This window comes from Ictidomys tridecemlineatus, chromosome 3, assembly GCF_052094955.1.
Source record: "Ictidomys tridecemlineatus isolate mIctTri1 chromosome 3, mIctTri1.hap1, whole genome shotgun sequence".
Classification (NCBI taxonomy): domain Eukaryota; kingdom Metazoa; phylum Chordata; class Mammalia; order Rodentia; family Sciuridae; genus Ictidomys; species Ictidomys tridecemlineatus.
In genome coordinates, this window is record NC_135479.1 from 53,311,554 (window position 1) to 53,332,175 (window position 20,622).

The 20,622-nt window shown below is 50.6% G+C and overlaps 1 protein-coding gene across 2 annotated transcripts in view; it reads left to right on the forward strand.

Moving 5' to 3' along the window:
- Window positions 1-20,622, forward strand: part of Ntn1 (netrin 1) — a 177,610-nt gene that overhangs the window by 121,400 nt on the left and 35,588 nt on the right. For both annotated transcript variants that reach the window (XM_078042876.1, XM_078042877.1), the window contains exons 4-5: window positions 5,858-6,007; window positions 8,775-8,828. In XM_078042876.1, coding sequence (XP_077899002.1) covers window positions 5,858-6,007; window positions 8,775-8,828 — 204 coding nt within the window. The remainder of the gene's footprint in view (window positions 1-5,857; window positions 6,008-8,774; window positions 8,829-20,622) is intronic.

Sequence of the window (20,622 nt, forward strand, 5' to 3'; positions counted from 1 at the left end):
TGAATTGCCCCAAACTGGAAGCAACCCCAGTGCACTTTGATGGCTGAATAGAAAAGCGAAATGGGAAGTGTTCGTATCCAGGGATGCTACTTGGAAATGAAAAGGAACTATCGATTCACATGACATTATGAATGAATCTCAAATGCATTTGACAAAGGTTGGTCTCAACAGATTTCCTACACGTAGACATTGTCAATATTAAATAAATACAGAATACCCAGCCTCGGGTATTTTGTTATAGCAAGGGAAAATGGACTAATACAGATTTTCTGTGACTTTCTTTGGGCCTCTTTGTTTCCATTTCCCATTCATTGATAGCTCTGAATTCAGAGAGAGAGAGAGAGAGAGAGAGAGAGCAAGCAGTCCCTCCAGGTCAACCTCTGCTCCCCCTTCCCTGGCCCCTTTGAGCCCCTCACCCCATTGCTCTGCCTTTCTCATGTCTTCCCCATACATTACTTTAGGCCCCTCCTTTCCAGATGCCCCGACAGCCTTGGCCAGCTTCACACCTTCTTTGGGAGAATGGAGAAGAAATATGTGCTGGAATACCCCTTTGTGGCTGATGTCTGTCCTCTGTTCAGTGCCACCTCTGCGTGTGTATGTGTGTGTGTGTGTGTGTGTGTGTGTGTGAGAGAGAGAGAGAGAGACAGACAGACAGACAGACAGACAGACAGACACCAGACTTCCTCCAAGAGGCCCACAAGCTTGTGCACAAGAAGTACAAGGACATAGGAAGCTTCCAGCTCCTGGTTTTCTCTGGTGATGCTGACCCTCTCTTCATCCTTGATCCCTCTCTCTGTCCCAGCAAAAGTGACATCTTCTACACGGTACCTTCCACAGAGTAGCCCAGGCTGAGGGGTCAATGGCAGAACAAGAGTTCAAGGATTGGCTTGGGGAGTCCTCGGGAAGAAGAGGCTGGTCGGAGGCTGAGCACAGCCTTCCAGAACCAAGTGCTGAGGACTTGGTGCCTTAAGCAGCGGAGACTGGTGCTCTCACAGTTCTGGGGTCTGGACGTCCAAGGTCAAGATGCCAACGGGTCTGGTTCCCTCTGAGGGCTGTGAGGGAAGGACATCCGTTCCAGGCTTCTCTCTGTGTGGCTCGTAGATGGCCCTCTTCTTCCTTCCTCTGGACCTGTGTCATGTTGGATGAGGGCCCATTCTCATGGTCTTGATTATCTTTCTAAAGATCCTGGGCTAGTCAGCTTTCCATCCCTGTGACCAAACTACACAACAAGAGCCGTTTAGAGGAGGAAAGGTTTATTTTGGCTCACGGTTTGAGGATTGGTCAGCTCCATTGCTTTGGGCCAGAGGTCAGGCAGAGCGTCATGGCAGAAGTTGTAACCTGTACCGTGTTCTCAGAAGAACTAGCAATGCAGAAGACAGCTGCTCAGCTCCTGGTAACTGGGAAGCAGAGAGAGAGAGGTGTTGGGGGTGGGAGGGAGCCCTGGAGAGAAGAGGTACTCTTCCAGGGCACGCCCTCTGTGGCCTGCTTCCTCCAACTGGGTCCTACCGGCTGGTGGGCCTTTCTGCTACCAGTGGATGAATCCACTGAGATCAGAGCCCTCATGACCAATCTCTCCCCAACCGACACACATGATTTGTTGGGGAACATTCCAAAATCCGAACCCTGGCAGCCCTGTGTGCAAGTATATCCCATTCATAGGTACGAGGGGTTAGGACTTCAGCTTCTAGGGGAATGGGGTGCGGATTCAGCCTCTAACATGATGCTGGCCAGAAGCCGTCTTGCAGGACTGGCTGGAGGCCTGGAATGATGTCCGAGGAGTCGGTTTGTCTCCCCAGCTCCAGAGGGACTGGTCCTGAGCCTGCTCCTTTCTCCTCCAAAAGGATGCACTACATTGCTGCCCTAGGAGGGTCCAGCCTGATCCCAAGAGCCCCTGGGGCCAGGATCCTCAGTAAAAATAGCCAGATCCACTGATGGGAGTCCACAATGGACTTGGGACTCTGAGGGCAGTGAGGGAATCTCTACTTGATGGAGCTTTGAGGATCCAGGAGGCACTAACCCAGGGTAACTGTCAGGGCAGGAGTAGGCCTGCGTCACCTGTTGCCCATCTGAAACCTTTTAGGTCCCCAAATTGTGTGTCCCTGTCTGATGACGCCGAGCAAGGACAGCCTGGGTTCTCAGCTTCACTGGGAGGCTCTGCAGCCGGCCGAGTTTGTGGGAAACCCGATCCCACCAAGTTCTCAGGGACCTGGGCTTCCTTCTGGGCTCACCTTTCTCATTATGGAAAAAAAAAAAAAAAACACAACCCTCTGGTAGCTCATTTCCCATGACCAGGTGCTGCCTGCCCCATGGAGACAGGGCGACCTGCTATGGAAGGGATTGACTTCCTCCTGGAAAAAAGTGGCCAGCTTCTAGGGAAATGAGAGTCCCCAGATGAGCTTCCTGTGGCAGGCGGTGTGGTGACCTGTACCTTGTTCTCAGAAGAGTTAGCAATGCTCTCTATTCATCCTCCTCACCAGAGCTCCCCTCGGAGGAAAAGATCTCCATTTACCTCACTTCCTTTCCCCACCCCTGTTCACTCCACCCCTCTGCCCTCTGCCTTCTGCCCTCTTGAGGCTCTGTGTGAGTCTGTGTGTGTGTCTGTGGGTGAGCTTGTAGGAATCTGTGTTTGTGACGGAGGTGTGTGTGTGTGTGTGTGTGTGTGTGTGTGTGTGTGTGTGTTTCCATTTCTGGGAGGAGAGACCACAACAAGAAATGCTTTGACTCTCTTCCTAAGGCCAAGTCCTGGGGCTCCACCAGGCTCAGAATCTCTTCCTTTGACATTGACGGTCAGATGTCTCTTTTCCCAGCTATAGAAGAACACACCATGGGGACATTGTCATCTGTCCACTCTCCCCATACTTTGAAGATCACCCTTCTTTGCACACAGGGTGCAATTCAGGCCATCCCGATTCCTGGGGCATTTGGGGAAAGTGTGTTTGGCTTTGGGGCGACAAATTCAACCAGAGAGCAATACAGGTCTCTATTAGGATTGCACTTGGTTGCAAGTAACAGAAAGCCTGCTCCTATTGGATGAAATAGATTAGAGCTTATTTCTCCTTGAAGAACCAGAAGTACAGAGGGGACATCCAGAGAGGGTAAGGTGCCCGAGTGGTCCCCTCAGAGATCCAGGCCATCTCCATCTCTGCACAGCCTTGTGTCTCCTGTGACTTCCTGGCCAGCCTGTGCTCTCCTCTGCTGTACAGTCGTGGCAGTTTCACAGGGCTGTTGGAGGGACCTGAGGAGACAGGGTTATGAGAGCATGGATGTTCAGTGGTGGGCTGCAGGAGCCCCAGTGGGGTGCTATTGTCATGGACAGAATGAAGCCTGGTGATAGTCATGCCGACCTGGACCCGATTTGAGTGGCCTTAGGGACCCTGATGACTTCTCCTCCTAGAACAATGATTTATGGGTGTGGAAGCATACCCAGCCTGCTGTCTCAGACCAGACAGAGTCTTTGCAGAATCTTGGGAGGGAGAAAGATCTGGAAAGCCAGCAGCCAGCATCAGCTCGTGTTTCATCAAACAACGGGCTGTTCGGAAGTGCCGGCTGCCCAGAGCAGACACAGAGCCGCCTGCCTCTGCGGAGGATGGCCCCGGGCTGCAGCAGACCTCAGCTGGTGCCTGGTCCCTCCCAGGCAGCAGGGCTGGCCACCAGCTGTGCCAGGCCATGGATGAGAACGGGGCACGGTCCTCCACGGCCTCCATCCAGCTTCCACCAAGACAGAGATGACCGGGGCCATGGTGGTGCCCGTGTGTGACTTGGCTCTTCAGCAATAGAGCCACCTTTTGTGACCTTTCTTGGGCCAAGTTCAAGGATCCGAAATGTACTGGCACACAGCTGTACTCCATCAGCACCGAGCGGAATAGGTCTTGGCGTGAATTTGAGGATTACCAGCAGCCTCGTGGAGCGGGCCAAGGGAGGTCAGCTGGCGTGATCCCCTGTAGTCCCCATCTGCCAGGTGCCCATGCCCACATCAGGGGCTTGAGATTAGGGGACCCTGTGCTATGGGCCCCCCAACATTCACATGGCCAACTTAGAAATGAGCCCATGCAGTCACCCTGTCCTTCGTGGGGATGGACTTAAGAGGCTGTAGGGAAAGTCAAAGGTTCCCTCCTGCCAGCCCTTCCCCACCAGCATCATGGTCACCATGCCCCCATGGGCCATTAATCTGGGTCTTTTTTTTACAATACTTAATTAAAAACAAATAATAGAGTATGAATTTGAATTTAGGGTCGATGTCAGAAGACAATGTCCTGATGAGATGGGACTGGTCCCAGCACCTCCCGTGGATCCTGTGCTGTGAGGAGCCAGCAGGTCCACGGTCCTTAGGCCTTTGCCCTCCTCTGTCTTGACCGGGGCACCCTGTCAGCTCCCTCACCCCGGTGCTTCTGGGAGCTTTTCCATATCTGAACACAACTGCAGTAACGAGTGCCTCACCTTCTCCTTTGTGCTTCCTCGGTGTCCTTCTTCCCTCCCTGACTGACCACTCCTGGGCCGAGGCCCCTGGGAGAGGCTGCGTTTTCATCTGCAGACTCGCGCCCTCGCACTGAGCTGGGACCCCTGGAGATGTCCGTCCCCTTTAGCTCTTGAAGGATCTCTGCTCTCACTTATTTTCCTGGATATATTTATTCCCTTGGGGACAGAAGCACACAGCAGCTTGTGGAACCCATTGAAGTGGCTGGAGGATGCCTTGCCACAGGCCATCCACCACCCTCTCAGGGCTTCCTCAGGGCAAGGGGACAGGCAGAACATTTGCCTCCTTCACCTTCTCTTCTCCTCCTGTCCACCTTCAGCCCACTGCCTTGGTTAGGTAGATGTCCCCTACCTGCTGGCAAAACCGTCTTTGCCCAGAGCATCATGGCATTGGTAGAGATGACTCCTGGAAAGTCCTCTGGCCTGTTCATTACTGAAAATGGTCCTTAGAACACAGCAGGGGGGGCCTCAGGTTGTGGCAGGAGAGGGTACAACCCTCCACCCCTTTGGAATCAGGAGGAGGGGCGTGGGGCCTGCTCTCCCATGCCGTAACCCCTGGCCCCCAAATCAGGGGCCTTACGTCTCCTCCCAGCTTGGCTGTGGCCTTCCTGTGAGGCCCCAGGAGGTTCCTGTACCTCCAGTCTTTGCACATGTAATCAGGGCTCTACATCACATTATCACTGTGACCCTTTCTAGTGCTGCAGTTTGTGAGTTTTGTGATCTAGAAGCCCAAGCTGTGAATGCCTGGCTACCAAGGAGGCAGAAGAACAGCCTAGACGCTTCCTCCCTTGGGCCTCCCCTTTGATCTACCAATGCTAGTCCTTTATGAGCCCCAGAACCCCACTCGTTTACCCAGAGGATCTGCAAAGAACTCTGAGAGCCAAGAGCGGTTGAGGGCAAAGAGTAAAAATGCACGAACTCACTCTATCAAGGGAAAGTGTGCCTCGAAATTCTGACTCCCCCATCCGTTCATGACTGGGGCTGCGGGGGCTCTTCCTTCCTATTATTTATTTATTTATTTATTTTTTGGTGGGGATTGGACCAAGGGCCTTGTGCATACTAAGCACCCACTGTACTACTGAGCTAGCTACACCCCCAGCCCTTGAAAACGTATTTAATGTAGTCTTTCTTCCTGCAGCTTCAGAAGGAACCCCCCCCCCCAGCTTCCCTCTGCTATTGCCAAAACAGCCCTTTTAGGGAGGTTCACTCTGATTTTCATTCCTTATTTCCTGGTTGGCAGCCAACCAGTCCCAGAGCTTCTGGACCAGGTGTGGGCTTGGCCGGGCCCGCCTCCCACCCCCGCTGTTCCCCTGGAGTGGGATCCAGGGGGTGCTCCTGGGTAGGGAGGGACCCCTCTGACTTTCTTCTTGTGTGTCCTTCACAGCTTGTGATTGCCACCCCGTGGGCGCCGCTGGCAAGACCTGCAACCAAACCACTGGCCAGTGTCCCTGCAAGGACGGTGTGACGGGCATCACCTGCAACCGCTGTGCCAAGGGCTACCAGCAGAGCCGCTCTCCCATCGCACCCTGCATCAGTATGTGCCAGCTCCTCTTTCTCCCATCCTTGGCTTAGGAGGGGGAGACCCTGTGGGTTTGCTGATTACTGCTCTCAGTGATGGGTATCTCTGCATTCGATGCCGAGGGCTCACTGAGACCCTGTGGGAGACCCCGCCGAGCTTGGTTCTGCAGAGCCAGCCTGTTCACGGCCTTCTGTCCTGACACACACAAGTCTCTGGCTCCTGAGAAACAAGCCCCACTCTCCAGCACGGATCTCATTTCCACATCCCGCCTTGACCCCAGACCTGGTGCTGGGGGGGGACTTCTGACTACAGACACCCCAATATTCCCCTGCCTCGGTGCATTCAGTACAAACAGGACTTAAATCCCAGGGTCGTTGAGAGAGTGAGTCACGGCCTCTGGGCACGGCACCCATAGTCCTTATGAAGGATCATAGCAGGGGTCCCAGGGATCCCATCGGGCCTCAAGTTTTCAGCCTTTGAGTTGCTGGAGCATGAAGAGGGGTGTGAGCAGGATGGCAGGGGTCACTCAGAAGCCTTGGCTCAGAGGGTTTCAGTGTTTTACATCTGCTAGGGTCACGCTGGCACGGCGAGTGGGGAATTAGCCCTGGTTGGAGAGCCAAGCCTAATTGGGAGCTGGCTGGACCTTAGCCTCTTCCTCAGCCTGATGATTCCCTGGGGAGGGCTGACCAAGCCAAGAAAGGAGGGCAGGAAAGGCAGCGGGTCCCAGTGCACGAGGCTGAGTCCCAGGAGCAGAGTTTGGTTCTCTGGAGAGCAAGGTTGGCAAGCTCTGAGCCCCGGGAGCTGGCTGCTGCTTGCTTTTGTATGGCCTGGCTCACTGGTTTGAACCATTTTTTAATGGTCAAAGACAAATCAAAGGAAGAATAATGTTTCATGACATATATATATATATATATAAACATGTGAAATTCAAAGCTCAGGGTCCATAAATAAAAGTTTTATTGGAATAAAGCCGCACCCCTTGTTTACATGCCAACTTCAGCTGCTATTCACGGTGGAGTTGAATTGCTGGAGGCCCACGGTATTTACTACCTGGCCCATTTCAGGGGAAGACAGCCAACCTGTATTTCAGATTCCATTGTGTCTTAGCTCTGGGTGGGCTCTGGTGACGACGATGGTCAGTCATGAGGGACTTGGAACAACTTGAGAGTGGGGGTCTCACAAACCTGGGGGCTGGGGACCCCCTGACACCAACAGCCACCAGGGTGTCCTTGAGCATTTCCCATAGACCTCACAGACAACCCCTCCTCCAGCAGAAGGGAACCTTAGACATTGTACACATCACCTGTCCCAATTAGATGGGGGCCCTTTGCTTCTGGGACAGGCCAGCTGTGTTGGTCCCATCAACAGTTCTGACCAGTTTCTAAATCAAATAGAATTTTTAGAAAGGCAGGAGGAAATCTGGGGTTATGAAAACGTGGAGGTGGGGAGAAGAAATGAGGTCTCCCCTTTTTTTATTTCAGTGCTGGAGATGGAACCCCCCACATGTCCTAGGCAAGGGTTCTGCCACTGAGCTACACCCCCAACCTTGGAACTCCTTTTTAAAGGGATTCAGGGACCCTCTGGATGTTCAGGAAGGACTGGAACCAATATTTTAGATCCCTTATTGGAAAGACCAAGCTCACAGAAGCTGGTGTTTCAGACTTGGACCGAGAGCATTCCCACCTACATCTGCAGCCCCAGGGTTCCATCCCGGGATGTCCCTGAGCACCTGACACGGAGGTTGGGTGGCCAGTGTGGCTCTGTGGCCATCGCCCCAGCTTAATTCAGGGACTGGCGAGATTAGACTGGACTATGGAGATGGTGCCTCCATCTGCTGGGACCATCTAGCTTTATAGGGCTCAGAAAGGGCCTGGTCCAAGGTCCCAAGTTCCTAATGAGTTGCTGTGGTTGTTGCTAATACGATCACAGAGAACAAGATCTGGCTCCACACCGAGGATTGTCCTCCACCCATTTTTCAAGGAGCAAATCCTGCCTCCTCCAGGTGACTCGTGCTCCCCAAGCCTCCTGGGTATTCCATTCCTGTTCCCCAAGTCTCAGAGCCTAGTCAATCTAGAACTGGAGTCAGAGGGGGTTTGTAAAGCCTAGAATCGGATGGTGGTGACAGTCAGTGAGATCTGAGGTCAGTCACTCACTAGGGGAAGTGAGTCCCCTCCTCCCAGGGACCACTGATTTGGCCTTGTCCAGAAAGAGGAAATAAGAACAGGGACCCGGGCTGCTGACACAACTCTGTCCCTGTGAGAACCCTCCCGACAGGAGACAGTCCCTCACATGACATCCTTGCTCCAGATCCCTTGTCACCTGTGAGTTGCGGTCACAGGTGAGGGCCCAGGTAGCTACCATGATAAGCAAGAAGCCTGGGGAAGCTCCGCTCCACTTCCCGTGGGGCTGATGGAAGTTGATGACACACAGCAGACCTGAGGAGGACTCACAGGTCAGGCCCTGGGTGCAGGGCCAGCCCTCCCATGCCACCAGTTCCCTTGTGCTTCTCCCCACTCCTGTCCCACCTTGACAACCAGTAGCCATGACATCCGTGCCAGGTGAAGGGAAAGGAGAACAGGACAAGGTGCCCAGGACCCCCCCCCCCCCAGTTCCCTCTGCGGGCTCGCTCCTCTTCCCTTTTCCGGAACTGTGGATTGGGCAAGGGACGAATAGTTCCAGGGAGCTTGGGAGGAGGCTGTGCTGAGCTCATTCTCTTTCCAAGCTCAAAAATAATATCTTCTTACCTTGTTTTCTCCTCCTCTCCATCCTGAACCTCAAAAAGAGATTCCTGTAGCGCCGCCAACCACCGCAGCCAGCAGTGTGGAGGAGCCTGAAGGTAAGTTTCTATTGGTCACTTTTGCTCTCTGGTGGGACCGGAAGTGGGGAGGGCATATTAGAAGGCCCAGATGACTCTGTAACCCCCAGCCAGGTCAGAATCCTAAAAATTTGAGCTGCTTCTGTTGGCCCACCGAGGTAAGGCTGGTCAACCCAACAGCATAGGAGCTACTCCTTCTAGGAGTCCTGGACACAGCGTTCACACACAGAATTCAGGGCACCTGTGAGCCCAGCCGGGAAGAGGGTCACATCTTCACTTTCTTCCACCTCTCACTCAAGAGTTTGCCTTTCCTCCATGATGAAGGCAGGCCTCCGACCACAGCTCATTGACAGTGCCTGTGATGAGGCCATGCACAGAAACCACAGTGGTGTTCACATGGCATTATTTTTGATTGCAGATACGTGGAATCTTGTCTGTGTGCGCATGATTGCTTCCAAATTACAGAAATGGCTAGACTCACACCGAGATGTGCATAATGTACCTGTACCTTGGATTGGGGGTTTTTAAGGTATCTGGGCAGCTGTACTCAGTGGTTTCAATTTCCTATGTATGGACGTTTCCTGACATAGGATGGGATTATGTCATGAAAACCGCACTGGAAGTTGAAAATATCGTAAGTTAAAAATGCACCGAATCCTCTTAACCTGATGAAATGCGTAACTCGGCCACAGAACCTGCTGCAGAGTGTCATCTCCCCTGGAGACGGGAGGCTGACAGGGAGCTCACTGCTGCTGCCCAGTGTCACAAGGGTCTGACGGTGTAGTCCTGGAAAAGATCCAAATTTAAAATCCAGAGTGTGGTTTCTATGAATACACATTACTTTTGCACCATCATAAAGTTGAAAATTGTTAAGCGTTCACTAAGTCACAACTCTCCGTATTTTATTTTGGCAAGGAAAAAATACTACTCTGAACCTTTCATTAGATAGGACTATAGGGAGGTGTGGAGAACTTGCAAACTCATGTTGTTATCTTCAATGGATTTTTTTTTTTTTTTTTTTTTTTTTTTTTGCGGTGCTAGGGATTGAACCCCAGGTCTCAGGGGTGCCAGACAAGTGCTCTACCACTGAGCCACATCCCCAGCCCCAGAATCTTGTTTCTTGATTCACCATGACTTGGCAATCATTTGATCAATCATAAGTGAGAGTGATGTACCTGAGTGGGACTCAACATGGACAAGCTCTTGGGCTGTGGGAGCCATGAAGAGGCTGTGTCCACAGCTCACCCCAGGGCAGGACAGATCTGAATGATCTGTCTCCTCCTATTTTCCCAGACCTTACAATTTGACTTCTTAAGAATTTTTTTGCAGCAATTCTCAGCTTTTTCTTCCAAATCAGAAATGGGAAAATGAGATAGGTGAGGGGAAGGAGGAAAAATATCTCCTGAGATGTCTACACAGGATATTAGAAATGGTATAAAGTCTGGGTGTAGCACAGAGGTAAAAGCTGGTATCCAAGGTTCTCAGTTCTGTGAGATTCCTGGCGGGGTAGGGAAGGGCTGGAGATTAAACCCAGAGCCTCATGCAGGCTAGGCAGGCACTCCACGACTGAGCCAAATCCTCAGGCCTTTTTATTTTGGGATAGGACCTCACTAAGTTGCCCAGACTGGCCTCCAATTTGCAATCCTCCTGCCTCAATCTTCTGAGTCTCTGGGATTAACAGTGTGTGCCCTCATACCTGGCTGTGAACGGCACTTCTAAACATCAGTAGAATCCTCTTGAAAATGTCTTCCATAACAGTCCTCTGTTGGTTATTCAATTTTTCTGACTTTTATTTTTAGGTGGGTGGGTTGAACCCAGGGGTGTTTTATCACTGAGCTACATCCCCAGCCCTTGTATTTTATTTTGAGTCAGGGCCTTGCTAAATTTCCCGGAGGGCGTGGAACTTGCAATCCTCCCGCCTCAGCCTCCTGAATTGCTGGAATTATAGGTGTGTGCCGCCACACCCAGCTTCTGACTTCTTTTGATTTTGTGACTGTTCATTGCGTTTGTCCTTTCTGAACCTTTATCAATATGATATTAACTGAAGCAAGCAGTAAACAAACATGCTGTTCAAGTACTTTCCTCTAAAAGGAGCAGGGCAGAACAGGTTTGGAGCTTGGAGTTTTGGCTTGACCTTTGCTGACCTGCCCTGGTATCTTTGGGGGACATGAACCAACCCCAGGACCCAAATGCTGGCCTGTGGGTCCTCCTAGGCAGAGAAGCTGGTCCAGCCTTGTCCCAATGGGCCCAGATACTTTGGGCTGGAGGCCAAGGAGGCCCCTGGGAAGCATGGCCTGGGAGCTCAGTGCTTCCAAACCTGTCGGCTCTTGCTCTGTCTGAGCAGGGAAGGAAGGCCCCTGGGAGAGGCTGCCTGAGACTCTGCCAGGCTTATTTACTTTTGTCTGTGTAATAGAAGAGAGAATTAATAAGCCAAGAATGTGTTCTAAAAGCTGATGGACATAACCTCACCCTGAACCCCCTCCCCCTGTCAAAGGGCCAGCTGGCTCAGGGAATGTTCTCTACCTGCCCCCTGAGCTAGCAGGTGAGCCGCCGTGGACAGGGCGGCGAGGGACCTGGTGCTGTGGGAGGCCTGAGGCTGAGGATGCCAGGAAGGGAGGGATGGACCCCCACTCATAAAGGGTGTCATGTCCAAGGCTCCCCCTGGCACACACCTACTTATTGGTTGTAGAGACCCCAACACCAGGGCTCCAAGAGGGACCCATTTCCCTCCATCAACTCCAGGGAAGTTCTTGAGTTTCAAATTGTCCTTGTGGAGGACACTTGGTTCAGTGGGAGGAGCACTGGTCTAGAGCCAGCAGATCTGGGTCGATCCTCCCCTGGCTCTGAGGACTTGGACCGTCTGCCTCCCTTGAAGAATGCAGGGTGGGACCAAGGGCTCCCAGGGCCCTTGAGGCCTGGCTCTCCATGCTGGGAATGACTCTCTGTTCCTGCTGGATTTTTTCCGTTTGCAGAACTGAGTGCTGCTTCCCCTTCCACCTCTGACCATCAACTTGGCCCACGATCCCTTGCAGCGGGCCGGGGGCCAGGTAAATGTGCCACACGTGGGCTGATTGGTAACAGGTGTGCCTTCCTCGGTAAAAACATGCTGCCGGTGGCTACTTTCGGGCTGCTCCAGGTGAAGTCATTGGAGGCCGAGCTGGGCGGAGAGGTGCAGGATGGGCATGCAGGGCCCACGTGAGCTGACGCCACCCCACCCTCGCCTGGGCTCTGGGCCTTCCCTGGAAATGTAATAAAGAAAACCCGAGGAAGGAAGGGCTGCCTTTGAGTGGGAGGTAGAGCCAGGCATGGGGAGCTAGCTGTCCAGCTCCTGTGCTCCCCCACCTCTCAGTGGGGGCCTGGCCTCCTGCCCCCAGCTGACTTCTCGCTGTCCCCACCTCGTTTGGGGCTCTATTTGGGCCTTTGGCTAATTGCTTCAGTGGCCCCAAGCCTGGGCATCGGTGTGCCCCTCATCAGGGGGACTTAGAGGAAGCACTCTAGAACTGAGGGCCTACAGAAGAACCTACGGGAGAAGCTCTGCGCTCAGTGCTGGCAGGTCTGTATTGGGGTGACTTCAGATGTCACATCGGGTGGCTTCTTAGCATTTCCCTTTTTACATTGAAAAAAAAAATGAGTTTATATAAAACTTTCAACCTGGGTCAGTGTGGGCTGTTCTGTTTTAGGCCTTTGTTCAGCTAGAGAATCTGGGGGGTGACTGTGGGGACATATGCATGAACCCTTGAATGACGCTGAGGTGTTGGTGGGCAGGACAGGGGGAGGAAGAGTTCCTAAGGTGGGGAGCCTGAGTCCGAGTTCCCCTCTGTGAAAGGAGCAGGATGTCACTGCCTCGGGGGGTGTTGGGTGAGGTGAGATGCTGCAGATGAGCCCTTTGAATCAGTGGTGGCCTGTTGGGAGTGCTCAGAGAAGAATAAAGCCACATGAAAAGTGGCCCTATCCCAAACTAAAAAAAGGCCAGACTCAAAGTTGTCAAAATGTTAGTTCTCCCAAAAAAGTGCAAACACCAGCCAGCGTCAGGGTGGGTGGAGCCAGGCTGGTACCCTTGCTGCCGGCTCCTCCATCCAGGAAGGTGGGGTTTGGGTGGGAATTGTTGACCTGAGGTCAGGTATGGAGAGTCAGCTTGATGAAGACCTTGGGAAACAGGAGGCTGAGCTGCCCGAGGCAGGCGGGAACGCAGGGAACTGCTTGGGGGGGGGGGTCCTCTGCTTAGCACTCCAACAGTGAGTGTCAGAACAAGCCATAAAAAGGAATTGAGTATTGATACATGCCACAACACGGGCAAACCTCAAAAACATCATGCTAAATGAAAAGTCAGTCAGTCACAAGGCTTCGTGTTGCTTGATTCCATTTATATGAAATGACTGGATGAAGCAAACTCAGTGGTAGGAATGCTTAATGTTATTAATCGTTTAATCATCCACCTGTATGAGGTAGGTTCCATCATTAGTCCCATTTTATGTAGGAAGAAACTGAGGCACGGGAGTCTAATAAGCATCTCTGAGATTCTGGCCAAGGTCACCTGGCTTTAGGATCTGAGTAGAATTGACCACCCTGGCCATCCTGATTCTCAGAAGTTATGTTGTTTGGTCAACTTAGGGTCATTTTATTATTCTTTTCTCGCAAATGTGTGTCAGCTGGAGGTGGGAGGGATTCGAAGCGAAGAGGAGACAGGGTTGGTTCAAAGCAGCTGTTTTTTTGCAGGTTGCAGCCCAGGGCCTCTTATGAGCATGAGTGATCGGGTAGGTGAGGCTGCCGCGGTGGGTTCTGGGAATGGGAGAATGCTTGGCAAAGCTCTATCTCTGTGGTCACAAGGCAGCTGGAGTGACAGGGCAGATGAATCGGTTAATACCAGAAAATGAGCAGGCATGGGAAACACAGGTGCTGGCAGAGAGTCAGCTGAAAATAGTTAGAACCAACGAGAATTCTGCAGGGAGGCCATTCCAAAGTGAATGGGCAAAGGCTGGTGACTTCTTTATATCTTAGCAATGAGAAGAGTTACGCCAAGGTGTCATGGAGTGGAATGCACACGGGAGAGGTCTGGCCCCAAAGTGAGTGCTCGGTTCCACTTTCATGATAATGGAACAATTTCATTAGAATAGCAATAAAAATAGCAAACAGAAACCCAAGCAAAGAAAGCACAGGATGTATATAAACAAAGCACAAGATTTTTCCAAGGGATGCCAAAGACAGGAGGAAAAAAAAAAAAAAAGATCATCTTGCCATGTCCTGGGGAAGGCCAGACTCAAAGCTGTCAAATGTTAGTTCTCCCCAAAAATAATCCATAAATTTAGGATAAGTCTGGTCAACATCCCAGTTGGATAGGAGATGGTCCTACAGGGCTGGCTAGAAAAATAAAGGGGTAAGAATAGCCAAGAATTATTTTTTTGGAAGGTGACTAATGAAGAGTGAATTGCCTTTCCAGATATTTTAAAATATGGTCAACAGGATATTTAAATTAGTGTGGTACTGGTAAAGGAATAGAGATCACCAACCCCGAGTCCAAAAATCTAGAAACAGACTCAAAGGTAAACCAAAGAACTTAGGATATGGTAAATCTGTGGTTGCTAATCCATGGGGGAAAGGATGAGATAATCCATAAGTGCTTCTGGGAAACCTGGCTGTTTAAACATAACAAAATCGGATTTCTACTTCATGCTGCATACAAGATTTAAGATTTATAGATCCTTCATGAATTCTAAAAGTTCTAGGAAAAAAAATACTTGAATATCAGTGTTATCTCTGGGTAAAGAAAGCTCTCCAGACATGATACAGAAGCCAGAAATCCTAAAGGGAAAGAGTTTGAGTAGATTTAAATGAAAAACTTCCATACTCCAAAAATCTCTCCAAGCAGAGTAAAAGGCAAACTGAAAGTTGAGGTAAAACATTTGTGACGGTGGCATCCAAGATTCAAGTCCTCGGGCTGGGCCTGTAGCTCAGTGGCAGAGTTCTTGACTTGCATGCGTGAGGCACTGGGCTCAATCTTCAGCACCACATAAAAATAAATAAATAAAATAAAAGCATTCAGTTCATCTACAACTACAAAAAGTTTTTAAAATAAAAAAAAATTTAAGTCCTCAATCAATAAAAAGCTTTTACAATTCAACAAGAAATAAAGATCCTAGTAGAGAATTGGCTGAGGAAGTAAACTAGGAATTCAGAGAATTTATACAAATAGCAGTTAAGAATATGAAGTGTTATACTTACTAGTAATCATGAAAAGAGAGTCCATCCTCAAAACTTACTAGATTGACACTATTTATAAAAGAATAAAGTGTTTTCCATGTTGAAAAGGGTTGGTAATAGGAGGGTAATTTGTATCACTTTCATGAAAGGTGGTTTGACACTGTGTATCCAAAGGTATTTGTGACCCATCCGTTCACTTCTAGAAATGTAGCCTAAGGAAATAGTGATGTGTGCAAGATTTAGCTGCAAAGATGATTATTACAGCATCGTGTATACTATCCAAAGAGGGAAGTGACTTCCACGTCTTTCAGTAGAGTTGGAGTTAATAACAACATAGCCAGGTAATTATGTTGTAGGATATTTAAATGGAAAGATACAGTGTATTGCCAAGTGACAAAAACAGAAAGCAGAGGACACATGGAGAGTCGACTTTGATTGGTGGAAAGACTGGTTTACGGGGCACTTCAATTAAATTGTTTCATTATGTTCATAAATTTCAGTGGTTCTCAACCCAGGACTGTTCTTTTCCCCCTGGGGGACATTTGGCACTGTCTGGAGATATTTTCAGTTGTCACAACTTGGGGAGAGGGTGCCGCTGGCATCTAATGGGTAGAGGACAGTAATGCTGCCAAATGTCCTACATTGTGCAGAATGACCCCAACAACGAGGAACGACCCACCCCAGTGCTAATAGTGCCAACCCGTGTGTATTTATGGGATAAAATTCATGTGTTCTCTCCAAAGTATTGAGAGATGCTGCAGCACTTACAGATGGACCGGCTCATTTACTAATTACTTGTTACATTGACATGGATGCAGCTGAGGATTTAGAAGGTTACATACGTGTCCTGAAGCCAGCAAGTGTTCCTAGAGGGTCAGGTTTAACTTTTGATCGGCCTGCTTCTTTTTCCATGGTAACTTTTAAACCTAAAATGAAAGTTATCCCCCATTTTGAGTTTTACTAGAAATTAATGTGTTCTGGATTCATGTGGGATTTAACTCTATGAAGCTTTTTGTCATGAAAAAAATCTCAGCAAAAGTGGGGAATGACCCCCATGCTCCTCACCTTGACTTTGAGATTCACATCTTGCCATATTTGCTTCAAAGGTATCGCCTTGCTGATAAATTTTAATTAAAACAAATTAAAATTTAACTTTGTTTTGAGATGGTGGTGCAAGGGATTCACCCAGAACCTCATATGTGCTAGGCATCCCCTGAGCTACATGCCCTGCCCCGCTGAAATTCTTTTGAAGAAGAGTTCAAGCACATGCCTGTAATCCCAGCAACTCGGGAGCGACTCTGGCAGGAGGATTGCAAGTTGGAGGCCAGCCTCAGCAACTTAGGGAGACCCTGTCTCAAAATTTTAAAAAAGGGCAGGGGATATACCTTGGTGGTAGAACACCCCTGGGTTTAAACCCCAGTACTGCAAAAGATAAATTTAAAAAGAAGAGTTTAGATATGATGGCATTTCACCCCTAAATATATTTTTTAAATATTTATTTTATTTTTTTTTAGTTTTAGGTAGGCACAATATCTTTATTTTACATTTATGTGGTGCTGAGGATCGAATCCAGTGCCTCATGTATGCTAGGTGAGCGCTCTACCACCGAGCCACAACTCCAGCCTTCACCCCTAAATATTTCAGAATGCACTGAAAAGTAAGAATATCTTATTGATATGATTACCACACCTCACTAAATGAACAAGAAATTGTTTAATATCACCTGGTACCGATAGTCAAAAATTTCTTGATTGTTCCTCAAACATCTTTTATAGCTGGGGTGCTCAGTGGCTTCATTATTAAAATATTCTGTAATGACGTGATATACAAAAGCATTATATTTAGAAATGCATATGGGGTCCCCATCCTGGGCTGCTTTTGCAGACACAATAAATGTGAAATAGGAGTAAGAATGAAAAGAGCTGCTCACTTGGTCCCTGCTGTTATCATTAACCTCAGATGCCCTTAAGAGGCAGTGCCATGTCCCAACTTGTGGTTTATAGGATATGAGCTCTGAGCTTTCACCAGGGCAGAATCCCTGAGGAAGAGGAGGACCCTCCAACAGAGGGGACCAAGGAGTGTAATCAGGGACCAGCTTATTTATTTTGTGGGGGGTTGGGGGGTGCTGGGGATTGAACCCAGGGATGCTTTATCACTAACCTCCATCCCCAGTCCTTTTTATTTTTTGAGAAAGAGTCTTGCTACTGGCTTAGGGCTTCACTTGGTTGCTGAGACTGGCCTTGAACTTGCAATCCTCCCGTCTCAGCCTCCCAAGTCATTTGGATTTCAGGCACACGCCATCATTCCTGGCTTCACTCAGGGATCCTTTTAAGTCTCCTTGGTGGGGATGGAGGGGATGGAAGCTGGGCAATTATTTAAGGTATTTAAACCAAGGGTTTCTTTTTTTTGGGGGGGGGGTGCTGGGGACTGAGCCCAGGACCTCCCACCTGGACTCGCTACTTATTGGAGCATCATCTGCAATCCTCTACCCCAAGGTTAGACCTTGGTTTCTCGACCTCGGCTCTGTTGGTGTCAAGGCTGAAGGATCCTTTGGGGTGGGGCTGTCCTGCACACTGTTACAGCACCCTGCCCTCTGGGGAGCTCTGATAACCAAATGTCCCCTGGGGACAGACAGCCCCTGCTTATAAAACCACTGGGTTAAACCTAGATGTCCTGACATGAACTCGGCTGTCCAGAACCCTGTTCCAGGAAGGGAGACCACAGAGACACAGGGATCTTCCAGACGGTGGGACCTGCTCACTTGAGACCAGACTGATTGAACTGAGTGGACTCTCTGGTACATGTGACCAGTGGGAACCTAAAAACAGCAGTCAATTTAAGATGGTTCAGTTGCTTCTAGGCAGCCTGAATGACTCCTTTCTAGCACCTTCTTTCTTCCTATCTTTCTAGATTTTTCGTCTCTGATTCTGCTTTCTCTGCCCTTGTGGGCTCCCCCTCTGTCTCTTCTGCCACCTTTCTTTTCTCTGGCTTCCCCTGGCCTCTTCCTCCCCTCCCCCTTCCCCTCTCTCCCCTTTTTGGGGACCTGCACAAAGGGTGGGGGCAGAGGTCAGGCCCTGGGCCAGGAGAGAGCCCCACCTCCCCACCCCACTGCCAGGGGCCTCGTCACCCGGAGGAGCACAAAGGAAGCCCTTGCATTGTGGGTTTCAGGACGCCATTGTGCTGCTTGTCTCTGGGCCTTTGCAGGGTGGAGCAGGATAAAGGGATGAGCCGGGGGCCAGTGGGGGCGGAATATTTAGCCGTTTGGGGGGGAACTCTTCCCACTGGGGACTCAACAGGGGTGGCTCATGGGACGAGTGACAGGTGTCAGGGAGAGAGATGGGAGAGCCCAGCACCCCTCCTCCATGTCACACAGTTGTCATTCTGGCAGAGACTGGGTGGGGGCAGAGTGTGCAGGCCACAGAGCTGGCTGAGGCAGGGGTGGATACTGAATTGTCCCCTGGGTGGCCCCTGCCCAGAACGCTGCCTCAAAACCCTGGGGTTTCTCTAGGGTCCTGGGTCTGCCCCATAGAACCTCAGCAGCCCCTGAACCAGGGTGGGAAGCACCCATCGTGGGTCCTTTGATGAAATGGCCCACCAGATCCCCAACCACCCAGACTTGATGGTAATAAAACGGCGGGGACCATCGATCCATCCTTAGGCTCCTGGGGTCTGGGGGCTTCACCCTCCCCAGTGTGGGTGTCCTGCCAGCTGCCCACGGCGCTCAGTGAAGGGAAGGAGGTGGGCGGAATGACCCGTCCATCCCCTCCCAGCTCAGAATCCGGGGGCCTTGTTAGAGGCCGACTGTGGACCACCTGGATCCTGCTCTGTCCCCTCCCTCAATCTGTCGTCAGCAGCGGGGCCGGCCCTGGTGGGCAGAGCGAGCCTTGTGCTCTGAGGCCACTCCCTGACACTGAGCCTCGGGGCCTCTTTCAGAACTGCTTTGGGACTGTGGGACACTCAGACCAGGGAGGGTGCCCAGCCCTGGGAATGGGAAGAGAGAAGGGATCAGGAGCGTGATTTGCCCAGTAGCTGGGGACCTCACCTGGGTGCACCCAGAGCTTCAGAATTAGGAGGCCAGGAGGTCACTAGCTGCCTCCTCCCTGGCCGGGGTGATGTTCGGACCATCCCCCCCACCCCCACTGCCTGTTGAGCAACATAGTCCTTTCTGCTGCTCTGCCCCCTTGGCTTCCAGAGTGTGACCATATCAGCAAGTCGCCTGACTCGGCTGGAACCCTGTGCTTGGCATCTCAGGAGGACACTGGGTACCACGCGCCCTGGTTCCGTCCTCTTGAGATGCCAGCGTCTCCCTAGGGAAGATGGTGGCAAGTGTCATCTGTAGTGTTTTGTGATCTCTGCTGAAGAGTAAAGCGTACTGTGGGATCCAGGAAAGTGAAAACCTTTCGTTGGCAGAGATCAGAAGTGATCCGGGGATCTAAAATGAACTTCTCTTGCCCAAGAGGTGACTGAGAATTGGGGATGTTGTTGCCTGCTCACGTTGGCTCTCCAGGGCTGATGATGGACATTCCCTCCAACTCTGGGTGTCACACAGATAGTATTTACACCTTGGAACTTGGCAAATAGTACACGTCTCGGCTGATTTTCCTCCCACAGAGAGCTGACTGTTCAATATTCTGAAGTGTGGTATTGTCCAAAAGGCCTCTGGGGAGTTGGAATTCTGGATCTTGATACCGGGAAGAAGATAGAGATAAAGAATCCAACCCGGACTCCACATGTAACAGATGGGGAGACTGAGGTTCAGAGGAGGTCAGTGACTTGCTCTAGGTCCCTTCAAGAAGTGGGGTTCCCACTTTCACAGGGTGCCTCAAGCAAACCATTTTTTTTTTTTTAAGCAGGAAAGAAATCAGACGTGGGAGTTTGAAAAGATTTGTCCCGCTGAAGGGAAATGAAAAATTTGAAGAATGTTTGAACAATGGGCTTTAGAGAAAACTGCTTCAAGATTTTCTTCAGGCCTGCTAGATTGTAATAGCACATGCCTATAAGCCCAGTAACTCGGGAGGCCAAGGCAGGAGGATCACAGGTTTGAGGCCAACCTGAGAAATTTAGTAAGACTGTCTCAAAAAAAAAAAAAAAAGTCTGGGGATGGAGCTCAGAGGTAGGGGCCCTTGGTTTAATCCTCAGTAACACACACACACACACACACACACACACACACACAGATTTTTCTTAGGCCCAAGCTGAGCTAGGCTTTAACTTCCCCTGTGGGGCTCAGCCAAGCATTCCTTCTGTCCCAGGAGACCACCTCCTTCAGCCCCAGGTTTGGAATCTATCTTCAGTCTTTGAGGTCTTCATAGGTCCTGCCCAGACCCTTTACTGGCCCAGCGCCCCCATCCCCAGCTGCTGCAGGGCCAGGGCAGTCTTCTCTGACAAAGCCTCTGGGACAGCAGGATCCTTTGGGGGCCTGATAGTTCAGGATCACCCTGACCCTGGACTTCATTCCTGCCCTCCTTCCTATTTTTGGCCAGTTTATGGTGCTGTGGATGAAGAAGGGGAAGGTCAGCCATTCATTAGGGCTATCGGGGAGCCTGGTGTCTTGGGTTGGATTCCCCAGAACCTCAAGGAGCCTAGGACAGGATTCCTGGGCAGGTGATTTATTGAG